We start from the raw sequence: 11,784 nt of genomic DNA on the forward strand, positions 1-11,784 counted from the left end.
TTTATGTTGAACTTTTCGAGCTAGGCAAAGATCCAGAGAAACTACAGAAACATGTAAAACATTTCCCTTAATAAAGCCTCGTTGATTTTCCACACGTTCCGCTCCGTGTCAAAGTCCGATTTGTGAACATATCACAATGATCCTCAAGTAAACACTGATTTGACTTGTAAGATTGTCATTTTACTACAGATTGCTAGTTTCGGTTTTGAGGAATGTGGAGATCTGCTCAGCGCAGGGGCGGATCTATTCAAGAGGGATACAGGGCCAGAATCCTGACAAAAATGCCAAACTATTTGCATTTCACCTTAAACAGGGAGCTGTGATGCTGCAGTTTTTCCAAAAAAACTCATTTATATACAAAACTATTTGTAATTTGCTTAATGAATTGGTTTCATCATGTTCAATGAATTAAAGGTTGAGGAATGTCAAAGTGCTCTGTGCATACTTCCATTTTTCTGTATGGGGCCCCTGCAGGAAAAAGTTTGGACACCTGTAGTCTGAAGCAAGGACCCCCTTTATAAAATAAACGGTACATTTTTTGCAGCAAGCAAACAAGCACTACTTCATTTAAAAAAGTGGGAATTTATTGTATTCACACGCTGATTTTGTCTTAAATACTGAAGGAAAACCAATATGTAAATTTTACCCTTAACATTCTGTTTCAGTTAGAATTTTTTTTTCCATACATACAGAAAATACAAAAAGTCCTGATGTGAGTGTAGATAGCGATAGAAAGGTTTTATAGACCAATATTCACCGGGTCCAGTGTAAAGACAGTTCATAGCAGCCCAACACTGAGATTACAGCGTGGAGGAGATAGTCCAGTCGCAGGAATCATTAACGTCAAGAGATAACTGTTCGTAATTGTACACATTTCACGGGCGGCGCTATTAAAGATGAGTTCCTCGGATGACCTTCGGGTCGTTGTTCATTATCGCGGCCCGGTTGTCGTACAACTCGAGGCTCTTCTTGCGCGCCGTTTCGTCCTTCTGGCAGCAGTTGCAGCACTTGCATATGCAGCAGCAGTAGCGGCCGCAGAAGCCCAGGCACGACGTCACAACGCTGTCCCAGGGCGCCAGCGAGCGCAGCGGCCGCGGCAGGAAGTTCCAGGTGCGCAAGAAGCGGGGCAGGAAGCGAGGGCAGCGCGACTGCAGGAGGTTGACCAGAATCACGAAGACGACGAGCACGATGACGGGCACCCCGACGCCCAGCAGGACTTGCCAGCCCGCCACCGACAGGCCGAATACGGCGAGGGGCAACACCAGGAAGCACAAGACGAGGTAGAGGGCGGCGAACCAGCGGTACTGCGCTGTGTGGTTGCCCAGCCCCCTGGCCAGCCTGATGGGGATCCGTGTGAACGGGATCGGATACCACAAAAGGATGCCCATGATGTTGAAGAAGAAATGGCAGAGTGCAATCTACCAGGAAAAGCAGACGGATCTCCGAATAGTAAACAAAAACGAAGACACACGACAGGAGTTGTTGTTCTCTCGTACCTGAAGTGAGTCGGCCAGCGTTTCTCCCGGGCTCGCCATAGCAGCAAGGATGGCCGTGGTGGTTGTTCCGATGTTGGAACCCAAAGTGAGTGGATAGGCCCGCTCAAGGCTGATGACACCGATACCTCGTGACACACATGGGCAGAGTTGACTTTTGAAAAACTTTTTCATATCCTTTCAATTTTGTGTGCAATAAGCTTCCTTGCAAGAACGAGGTTTTACTGAATATCTCTTTAGGGGTACTTATGCTTTACTGCCATTGTGTTCTCACAGTATGGTCGTTTAGTTCTTTGACCACTACGGAGAGGTACAATGCGAGAGGATGATCGGTCTGTCTTGGTGAGGAAAGTTCTCAATTTACTGGTCGTCCTCGCCTACGTTCCCACTCTCGACTAAAATCATCAACCCGTGGGAAAGACCCAGGACTCCCTGGAAAGATGATCTCTTAGCCAAGTGGCCGACGAGAGGGACGTCTGGAAGATTGATGAATACGAGGGGCTCGTGTTGCCTAAATGTTTCATGATGCTGCTGCATTTTTAGTCCCTTTAAGAAGAAAAAACAATAAAGGGGTTTTTGTCTTGTCAGACAGTATCTTCTTCCTGGCGGAAAGGTTGCTTTCTCTCTGCTCTTGACTGAGACATTGGTTGCTTTGTCAAGCTAGTTTCTGTCCCTGCCCACAATTTTCCGAACCGAAAGCTTGCGAGCAACGATTGCGTATTGGATGTCTGTTTTGAGTCGCCGTCATCCGGGTCGTGGTAGCGATCACAAAGATTGCCTCATTCTATGGGAAGAGTGGTCTTAACGAGCTGTTTTGCCGCAAGGCTAGTGGACGACTCCGGTATGTGGGAGTCGTTTCACTAATCGGTCAACATCACCTTATTGTTGACCGCCCCCAGGGGACACATTCACCAAGGCATAAATAGGGAAAGTGAGAACTGAAGAAGCCTGTTAAATTAAAGGTGAAGCGTCTTCAACGAGCAAGAACGGCACAGTTCCCTCGATTCAACCTTGCTCCTCCTGAATGGGAAATGTTCTCTTCATTCTTAAAAGAATCTGACAGGGAGCCAAGGTTTAAAAACCATCCAATCATCCATCCAGCCTCATTAGGTTTGCGGGTGAGTTGGAGCATACCTCAGCCGGCTTTGGGCGAGAGGCGGAGGACATATAGAAAAACAACCCTTCAAACGCACATTCGCACAGTCACCAAGTGGGAACTGAACACACGCTGCCTTCGCCGGAGTCAGGCGAGTGTACCGGTGTTCATTATAATTCAAATAATTATAAATAACACAGTGTAAACTATGATTAAACTAACCTCGGAAGAGTGAGGCGGATGTGCGAACCGTTCTCCCGCTGTGCCACCAGACTTCAAACCGGTGGCATAAAATAGCAACGCGACTAAACTCACCGACAAGAGGCGTTATCGCCGAGGTGAAGACGGAGCTGCTCTGAACGATGAAGGTCATCCCGGCTCCCACCAGGATCGCGATGTAGCCGGTAACCCAGGCGAATGGGAAGGGGAAGTCTGCAAAGATCACAAAAAGGTGGCAAATAAAACGCGGGTCGGGTCACGACACGCGTTTGTTCGTGGGCTTTCTTCATCGCACAGGTCAGGACAAGGAAGGCCTGAAAGTGAGGTGTCGAGCTTCAGGAATGGCTTTGCTCGCTTCGCTCATCAAGCATCACCACCAAAGTCGATGTGATGACTATCGAGCAGGCGGAATGTTGACATCCATACATACGTACAGCTCCGGGAAAAAATGAAAAGATCACTGCCAAACGATCGGTTTCTCGGATTTTGATATTTCTGCATTCGTGTTTGAGCAAAATCAACATTTCTGTCGACAACATAACTCCCAAATTCCAAATATGAATATTATCATTTGGAACGCTATTTGCAGAAGATGAAAATTGGTCAAAATAGGAAAGAGAGTGTTTTTCTTGGGTCAGTTTTTCCAGCGCTGTAAAATGTTTTTCAAATTCAAGACAAAACCGGCCCGCAGGCGCAAAGCTGGTGCTGGTTTGTCTTTTACCTGTGTTGAGCACCTTCTTGATGACGATCGCCACCTGGCCCTTCAGCATGGAGTTGAGCAGCTTGACGATGAGGATGAGGCAGCTGCAGAGGATTAAGAGCGACATACCCAGCAGAATCAGGCCCACCGCCAGGTCGGACAGGTTGGCGTTGACAAAGATGTGGGAGCCTGCGGGCGCACGTGGAACAAAATACTTAAGTGAAGAACAGTCGCAACGCTCATTCAACTCTTGTACTTAAGTCATGGAAAAAAAGAACGGACTGAAATGTACTTAAGTGCAGAAGTAGAATGTCCAAATTCCTTTTTTACCTTCATGTCTTGATGTCTTGGCACAATGGAAGAACTGAAACTATTTTCTCCCTTTTATTGGCTTGCATCACAGTGAGAAGAGGAAAATAAAATACTCCTTACTTATATTGTATGTGTTTGTTCAGGTTACACGGGGAATATTTGACCGCCAGAAGCAACAACAATTCCAAAACAAAACACCAACAATCATTCTTAAGGAGCTGACATCGAACAGTTCTTTGGAATGATAGCACGAGTGGGTAAGATCTTGCTCCTCGAGATTGGTTTCACATTCCTCCACGTCGGTGTGGACACTTTCTTTTAACGCCTGCGACTCCCGACGATCTCAATCCATCAATTCACAAATTGATCACAAGCTCTCAACCACGGTTGACTTTCCCTTTCTTTTTTTTTTAACGCTGTCTTGTCACCAGCGGAAGTTGAAGAAGTAACAAGCCTATTTTGACAAAGTAAGGAGTAGAAACACTACGGACACGCGACTTTTGGGACTTGTTTACTTCCCATTCAGGTTTTCGGGTGCTGTTATCCGACTTTAAACCGATCGTTTACTTTCAACTGGAGACCGAATTGTCTCGGATTGGCATGAATAGCCTCATTGAGCCGGTCGAAGGTATTTGCTGAGTCAGCGAGCGGGACCAATCAAAGGTGGGCATTGTCCAAACGGGGGAGGAGGTCATTGTCTCATATTTCACAGGAAGCTCTTGACTGAGCGTTTTGAGCAAAAGGTAGGCAGGCGAGGCTTACATTTCTCTAGGTAGTGCGTCGCGGTGCTGTTTTTCTCGGTCCACATTTGGTTGCCTTCCTCCCAGCAGACGGCGCCGGCGGGGCAGAGATCCACCGTCACGTTCCAGAACGTCTTCATTTTACCCAGGGGGAGAGCCGAACAAATTATTTTCACCAACCATTTTACATCGCGTTCCACTTTTGAGAGATAAAGAAAAACCAAACGGGAAATGCTTGCAGTTGTTATTTGCCTTGACTTACACGTTTAATTTGTTCTGTGACCAAGCTCGCAATTGCAGTTATTACACTTCGTAAAACCACTTTATTGCTTATGTTTTTGTTTTTTTAATGAAGAAATCAAGTTACAATCTTGGAAATTCCCAAGTCAAGGTACCGCTGTGCAGTTTTCTTACCGTGTTGGTCTTCTTCTTGCACCAGATTTTGATCAGACTCTTGTTTCTGGCGGCCTCCTGCCCGGTGGCGATTCCGGTGATGACGGATTTATCCAGCTGAGAAAGAGAAAGAAGTGTTAGACGAACATCAGAGGACAGCCGTTCCCAAAGTGGGACGTGTGTACGGCGGTCTGGTATAATAATTAATTGCGGCGTAAGAGCACATGCAAACAGGGTCCTCGGTTTACGACCAAGTTCCCTTCCTTCGGCAGTGGCACAAATTGAATTTGCATCCAAGTCGTGTTGTATCTCATTTGCATTTCCTGCAAAGAGGGCAAATCATTGATGCTGCCCTTTCCCACAAGGAACAAACTATTGAAGCTGTACTTTTCCACCAAAAAACAAAAGAAACTGTTGATGTTGCACTTTCCCCAAAATAACAAAAACTATTTGTGTGTTTGTGAACATTTCATTTATTGGAGAATTTACTGCAAGCAGTTTTTTTGTATATATATATATATATATATATATATATATATATATATTTTACATTTAAATTTACTTTAGTATTACTGACAGGGACTCGACGTCCTCATTATTTTAGATGGGGTTTTTTTTTTGTTAGTTTTTTTAGGAAATAAAAAGAAGCCAAAGCTTCAGAGGTAGTCGATCTGTTTTGCTGCCACTTGGAAATACCCTCAAAAGTTCAGTTCAGTTCAAAAGTCCAGTTCAACATTATCAATCAAAACTGAGCATTTCAGTATTCACAACAAATTCTTCCAGCTTTTGTATTTGATTCCTTCAGCAGTGTTTGGGAACCACTGATGATGTAAATGGCTCTTCATATGGCTTCATTATGAAACAGTAAAGCGGCTGCGTTGAAGAACAGTAATAATACTTAAGCACTCAAAAGGGTATAATTAAATATAATGAAAGCTAAGTTCCTTTGATTAATCTTTTTTCATTTGCGAGCTTGTCCGTCCATTGTGTACCTGGATAATGGAGTCTGTGAGCGGTTCGGTGATAATCTTGAGCAGGTCGGGCGCGTCCTCTCCCGACTGGATGTGGAAGGATTGGATGATGAGGTGGGTGAGCTTTTCCAGGACGCCCGTGGCCACCTCCAGGGGCAGCAGGATCAGCACGGAGAGCCAGTTGAAGAAGTCGTGCACGGTGGCGCCGGCGAAGGCCCTGGACGCAAGGAGACGCGCCGCGGCGTTCTTCAACGCGTGCGGCGAACGCCACAAAGCGTCGGAGCGGATTCGTGTTGTTTACCTGCGGAACTCGTTGCGGTTGCCCGCCTGCATCATGGCCACGATGGTGTTGGTGACCGACGTGCCGATGTTGGCGCCCATTATGATGGGCACTGCGGACCGAACCTCCAGCACTGCAAAAAATACAAAAGAAAAAAAACATCAAGGCATGAGGCAAATAGATGGGAGTGATCGGAACACGTGAAAGACAATTCCGCACAGGTTTCCGTAAACAGACAATTTGTAGTCTTGACGGCCGTCTAGCAATAAGGTCATAAACAATCGACAAAGACGACGAAAGAGTCGATTCCCCCGATGGGCTTGTTTTCGTAACCGCAGTTAATATTTCACTTCAAAGACCATTTTGAAATCTGAGTGGTATTTTTAACACCGAAGACGATTTTCATCTCTGATGATCCCCTCGCGGACGTTTTGCGAAACGTTAAATCGTTGTTAGTCTTTGACACAGCAGCTGCCGATCCATACGGTCATAAACGACGACAATCGGCTGGAATCCAACCGTTCACTGACACCGAAAAATATGTTCGCCAAGTACGTTTTTCAACAGGCTGCCATGGACGAGGGTCTCGCCCAGCTCGTCTGTGAAAATCAAGTTTGTAAACCGCTGTAATGATGAGCAGATCCCTGTAGATGGCGACGTGGCATCGCTTTGGATTTGAGATCAGCACAACGTTTGAGTCGAACATCACGAATCTCGACTTGTCAAGCCGGACATCTTAACACGACTGTGTATATATGTGTGGTATAAACTGAGTATGCGTCGCGGTAGGTAGTAGAAAGTGTGTGTCGTGATCGTGAGATGGCGAATGCCATGTCAAAAGCGTGATGTTCAACTCCAGCCATACGGTGAGTGAGCGTCACGTTTCTCATTTGTGCATCTGCACAGAAATGATTTTGCTTTGCAAAGTCCTTTCTTGATCTTGTTTTTGTTGTTTTATAGTTTGAGGTGTCACATAAGCGAAAAAGATGTACATGTTAGCGTTGAAGTCCCCGTTTTGCTTGACGCTATTCTTCTCACAAAAAGCTCATTTTCCCTGCTTTGTGTCAGGAACGTGTGGTTTTGATGAAACCAACCCATGTTCAACTGATAATTACTACAAAAAAATGGAAAAAGCGAGAATCAAACTCGGTTTTTTTTCTGGTTAGAGTAGAGAGTCTACTATTTTAGTAGGTTTGGTGGTTATATTGTCGCAAAACAATCTTCCTTGGGTCTTGAAAGATCTGTCCACATGATCTTTAAGGGACCGCGATGTGGAGAACTCCGCAAAAACTGAAAACTGCTTCCAATCAATTGGGTAAGAATCCATGAACTGAATGGACTTTCATAACCACAGCAAAATTAGGCCAATGGGTGTGTGTTTAAATGTCAAAGGCAAATTGAGTTTTAAGAGGTCCACTGCGGTTTCTGTAATTAATTAATGATGTCAAACGACTCTTACATCCAGCGGACACCATGCTGACCACGATGGACGAGGAGGTGCTGGAGCTTTGCACCAACACTGTGACCAGCACCCCGATCACCAGGCCGGCCACCGGGTTGGACAGGATCATGTTCTCCTTGAAGATGTCTCCGGCAGCTTTGCCTACGCACAAAGTGTCAAAGATGACCCCCGCCGAACACCCGACTCGGCAGAAGTTCGGCAACACAGCGAGAATCGTTGGAGGAGGAGGAAGTTCCGTCTCACCTCCGACCAGCTGGAAGGCCGAGCTGAGGACGTCCAGAGAGCAGATGAACAGGTAGAGAAGTCCCAGCAGCAACGCCAGCTTGACGATGCCCGTCACCACTCGCATGATCTTCCCTTTAGTGCCCAGATCTGAAAACATGGAAAGCGCCGCCAGGGTCAGAATTCGAGCTGAGGATCTGGCATCTGTAGGCACTTCTAACAGCTGGGGGCCTACGATGTTGTATCTTCTTTTGATAAACATCAAATATGTGTTGTTTTTTTTATTGATTAAAAACATGTTACAATTCAATCCAATTGAAGTGATAAAGCACATTCCAAAAAAAAAAAACCCCAAAAAACAGAGTTAACCAAAGTTCTGCCCATCAATAAATAAATTGGTCAAATAGAACATTAGATAAACCACAAGCAGACATAAAACACCTTTTACAAGAAGGTAATAAGAACGACACAATAAAAGCACAAACTGGCGACTTTCACGTGGGGTCCATGAGCGCAAAATGGGTTTTTAAACACGAGCAGGGTGGGGGGCTGGTCTCATCTGGTCATTCCAGAGTTTTGGGCCGGGATCTCCTTTCCCCGCAAACTTCAGCGATCACGCGAGGCATAAATCAGAACTATAGGATGGAACCTGCCCATTCGGAGCTTTATAAACAAACGAGAATATTTTCAACTGAATTCTGAAATGTTTTGGGAACCTCGGGACGGGTGACATTTTTTTCCCCGCAGCGCCTCCATGTTGGGGCGTGACGACAATCAAACCAGGTGGAGACAACAACAATGACAACTGATCTGTTGATCCATTTGAAAATGTTGGTGTTTTTTGGAGGAACAACTTAAAAAGGAAAGGTCAAAATCGGAATCTTTTCTTTGTTGGGAAAGTGCAACGTGAATACTTTTGTCTATTCTTTTGGGGAACTGAAGGACGTACACAAGTGCAAGAATTACACTGTGAATGATGGTGTTATAAAACCACCAAAGGCTTTTGTTGTCGCATCTTGAAGAGCCTGAGATCATCTGTTTAATTGCTGCTTAAAGTTACATTTGCAACCCCCTATTGAAAAAAAAAAGCAAAAAAAAAACATTTGCAAGCCATAAAGTCTGTTTGCCAGAAACTAAGCTGCATTGTGTTCATTTCCAAACAAGGCGTCTAGCTTGTAACGTCTTGTCCTTTACGCAACTTGTTCTGGGTGTGATCATCATCATCAATAATTCATCATCATATTTTATTGCCCCCGCATTTGCCAATTATCTTTTTAATGGCTAGTTTTAAACGGATGTCAAGGAAATTGTGGCAAGTTTTCTCCGGCCACATAAATTGAGACCGAGAGCCAGATCTGGCCCCCCGGCCTTGTATTTGACACCTGTGATTTTGAGTCCCTAATGACCCCATCACACATACTTTTGTAAACATTTGGGACAATTTAGCCGTCATCAATGTCTTCATCACTCACAAGAGCTTTTGTCTTTTCTCCAACTTCATGCGCATTTTGCATCAGGAGGTTTCGATTAAAACGAGCTTTGAGCGCTTCTTGCCGAATTTTGCAGGGTGAAAATGTTTAGATTGTAAGGGGCCCTGGACCAACACTCTGTGGTGCCCCCCAGAGTGATTTATATTGGCTGCTTCAAACCAAAATAGCAGGCTCCTTGTATATTTGAAGGCATGGGTTCTTTAGAATTTTTTTGTGGGAATAGTCATAACAGACCTCCCCACCAAATTTCACATGGCTCAGAGAAACTGGCTTTGGGGGCCGAATTTCTAAGAGAAACTCAGACGAATGAACTGTCAGTTCAACCTAACCCGGACAGCGGAACCTCCTCGGTTCAAACAATCTCACCTGACCACTTGACGCCCGTGTCCTTGAGCTCCGGCAATTCCCACGGATCCTCTTCAACTGCGTCGTCGTTTACCAGATTGACGGTGGAGTACGACGGCAGCATGTCTCCGTCCTGCCTGCCCTTATCGTTGTCTTCTGCAGGAGAGGTATTCAGTAAGAAAATTATAGCGAGGAAACAACATGGAGTCTCAAAGTGTCTCGTAGGGGATGACATACCAAAGCCTGGGGAACCCTGAGTCCCCACTTGTGGTCTGGGACCCATGGCAGGATCTGCAGAAGGAACGGTTGTGTCAAACAAAATGCTTGGAACATCGAACACTTCTTCAGCCTTGTTGTGTTGAAAGCAATTGTCGCTGTACCGCAAGTCAAGCAGGCATTTTTCTAGCCTTGGAGGTAGTATCAGAACTGTAAACGTGACTGTAAGCGGATGCCGAGAACACCGAACACTGTCTTCTCTCGCCCGGTTGCGTCGAAAGCAATTGTTGTTATCATAAAGGACGATTGCAATTCTTCCGGGTTTGGAAGTAGTGTCAGAACCACCAGATAGCAAGACACTGTAGCCCAAAAAACACAAATCACATCACAGGTCAGGGACGATGTATATTTTCAGGCCATGGGCATAGTTTGATGGCCACTTGCACGCTCTCCGCTGGGAGTAGCGGGTTCGGGTTCAAATGAATGAGGAAGTGGCCATTCTGCCGAATGGCCACTGTATGGAATGAGGGCGCTCGGTGGTGAAATAGTGGAGGAGGGGACTCGTGCCACCAAGAATACTGCACACCCGACCTCTTGTCTTCACGAGGTTAGTTTTTAAAGATGCAGGAAAAAGAGTCCTAAGCTACATCTCCACAATTCCGTGCTAAATTGTTCTCAGTCTTTGCACATTTTAACAGTTAGGATTCAAACCCACAGAACCGTGAGGCAGACGTGCCAACCACTCGGCCGCTGTGCTGCACTTCTGCTCTTAAAATCCAGTCTGAATTAATGCGACGAGTCGATCCGTGGTTCATGTGAAGATCCAAAATATCGATCGAATATTTCCTACATTATTTCTTATATTCACATTAGTCCTCAGTCCTTTAGACTTTCAATTTCTGCAAACTACAAACACAACAATAAAGTACAGCTTTTTGTTAAACGACAATGTCATGGTGTTCTTCATTGTCTTACAGTTGATCTGACCTGAAAATTGATGAGTTTTTCTTTTGTTGGGGGGGAATTGGAATGGTGACAAAAAGCACACACGGCACCGAACATTTCACAGTTACGCGCCTGGCACGCCGCCGCAATTCACAACTGCAGGGCTCGCAAACGCCGCTCAGACTGGTTTTCCTTGTCAATCTCAAAAAGTTCAAAGGCAACCAACATCGCTTCCGATTATGCGTTTTCGAGCTCCTACAAATCAAAACGCAATGTCGTCAATCACGCAGCGATTCAGTGAGCCTCACCTGAACAAGAGCGCCTTTATGCACGAATGCCGAAGCCACTTATTCCCACGCTTGATTTTGGTTCTTATCAGCAGACCCGCAGGAGGTCGTGCCCCGAAAGCCGAAGGAGGAACGCCGCACCTGGGACGCCCGTTGCTGCGGGGAGGGCGGCCCGGCCCGGTGCTCTTATAGGCCCGCCGCGCACACGCCGGGTGCAAAGGTCGGGCCCACGCATGCGCGCGCCCAGACGCGCACACGCCTACATCTGCGCGCGTGATAGCTTTATGGCAATCGTGACTTGTATTGTAATTGAAAGAGGCGAATGTTTTAGTTGGATATACTTTCTATATTCAATATTTCTTTTTGCCAGTGGTCTTCAATGCTGGACTGTCAATAGAGCGCCCCCTCGTGGATGTCAATCCAGTACACCCTTGCAGAAGTGCAAAATACTTGGTTACTGTATGTTACTTCAGTAGAATTCTGTCTCTCAGGTTGCAATAATGTCGCTTTTTTTTTTTTCCACCCCCAAAAAAATGATTGCTGAAATTGCACTAATTAATTTGCGTTATTTGCTTTGATGTCTTGAAATAATCCAACCAAAAATCGTAAAATC

The 11,784-nt window shown here is 45.6% G+C and overlaps 1 protein-coding gene across 1 annotated transcript; it reads right to left on the bottom strand.

Annotated features, from left to right (window-relative positions):
- Positions 1-652: 652 nt before the first annotated feature.
- On the bottom strand, positions 653-11,308 carry slc34a2b (solute carrier family 34 member 2b). Its single transcript, XM_061683485.1, has 13 exons — positions 11,193-11,308; positions 9,961-10,014; positions 9,745-9,879; positions 7,910-8,038; positions 7,664-7,807; positions 6,226-6,337; positions 5,946-6,141; positions 4,975-5,070; positions 4,583-4,694; positions 3,530-3,697; positions 2,905-3,021; positions 1,497-1,621; positions 653-1,418 (listed from the first exon to the last, which is right to left on the bottom strand). The coding sequence occupies exons 2-13, from the start codon at positions 10,004-10,006 to the stop codon at positions 891-893; spliced, it is 1,908 nt and encodes a 635-aa protein (XP_061539469.1). The 5' UTR covers positions 10,007-10,014; positions 11,193-11,308; the 3' UTR covers positions 653-890.
- Positions 11,309-11,784: the final 476 nt, after the last annotated feature.

Source organism: Phycodurus eques, chromosome 8 (genome assembly GCF_024500275.1).
Source record: "Phycodurus eques isolate BA_2022a chromosome 8, UOR_Pequ_1.1, whole genome shotgun sequence".
NCBI classification, from domain to species: domain Eukaryota; kingdom Metazoa; phylum Chordata; class Actinopteri; order Syngnathiformes; family Syngnathidae; genus Phycodurus; species Phycodurus eques.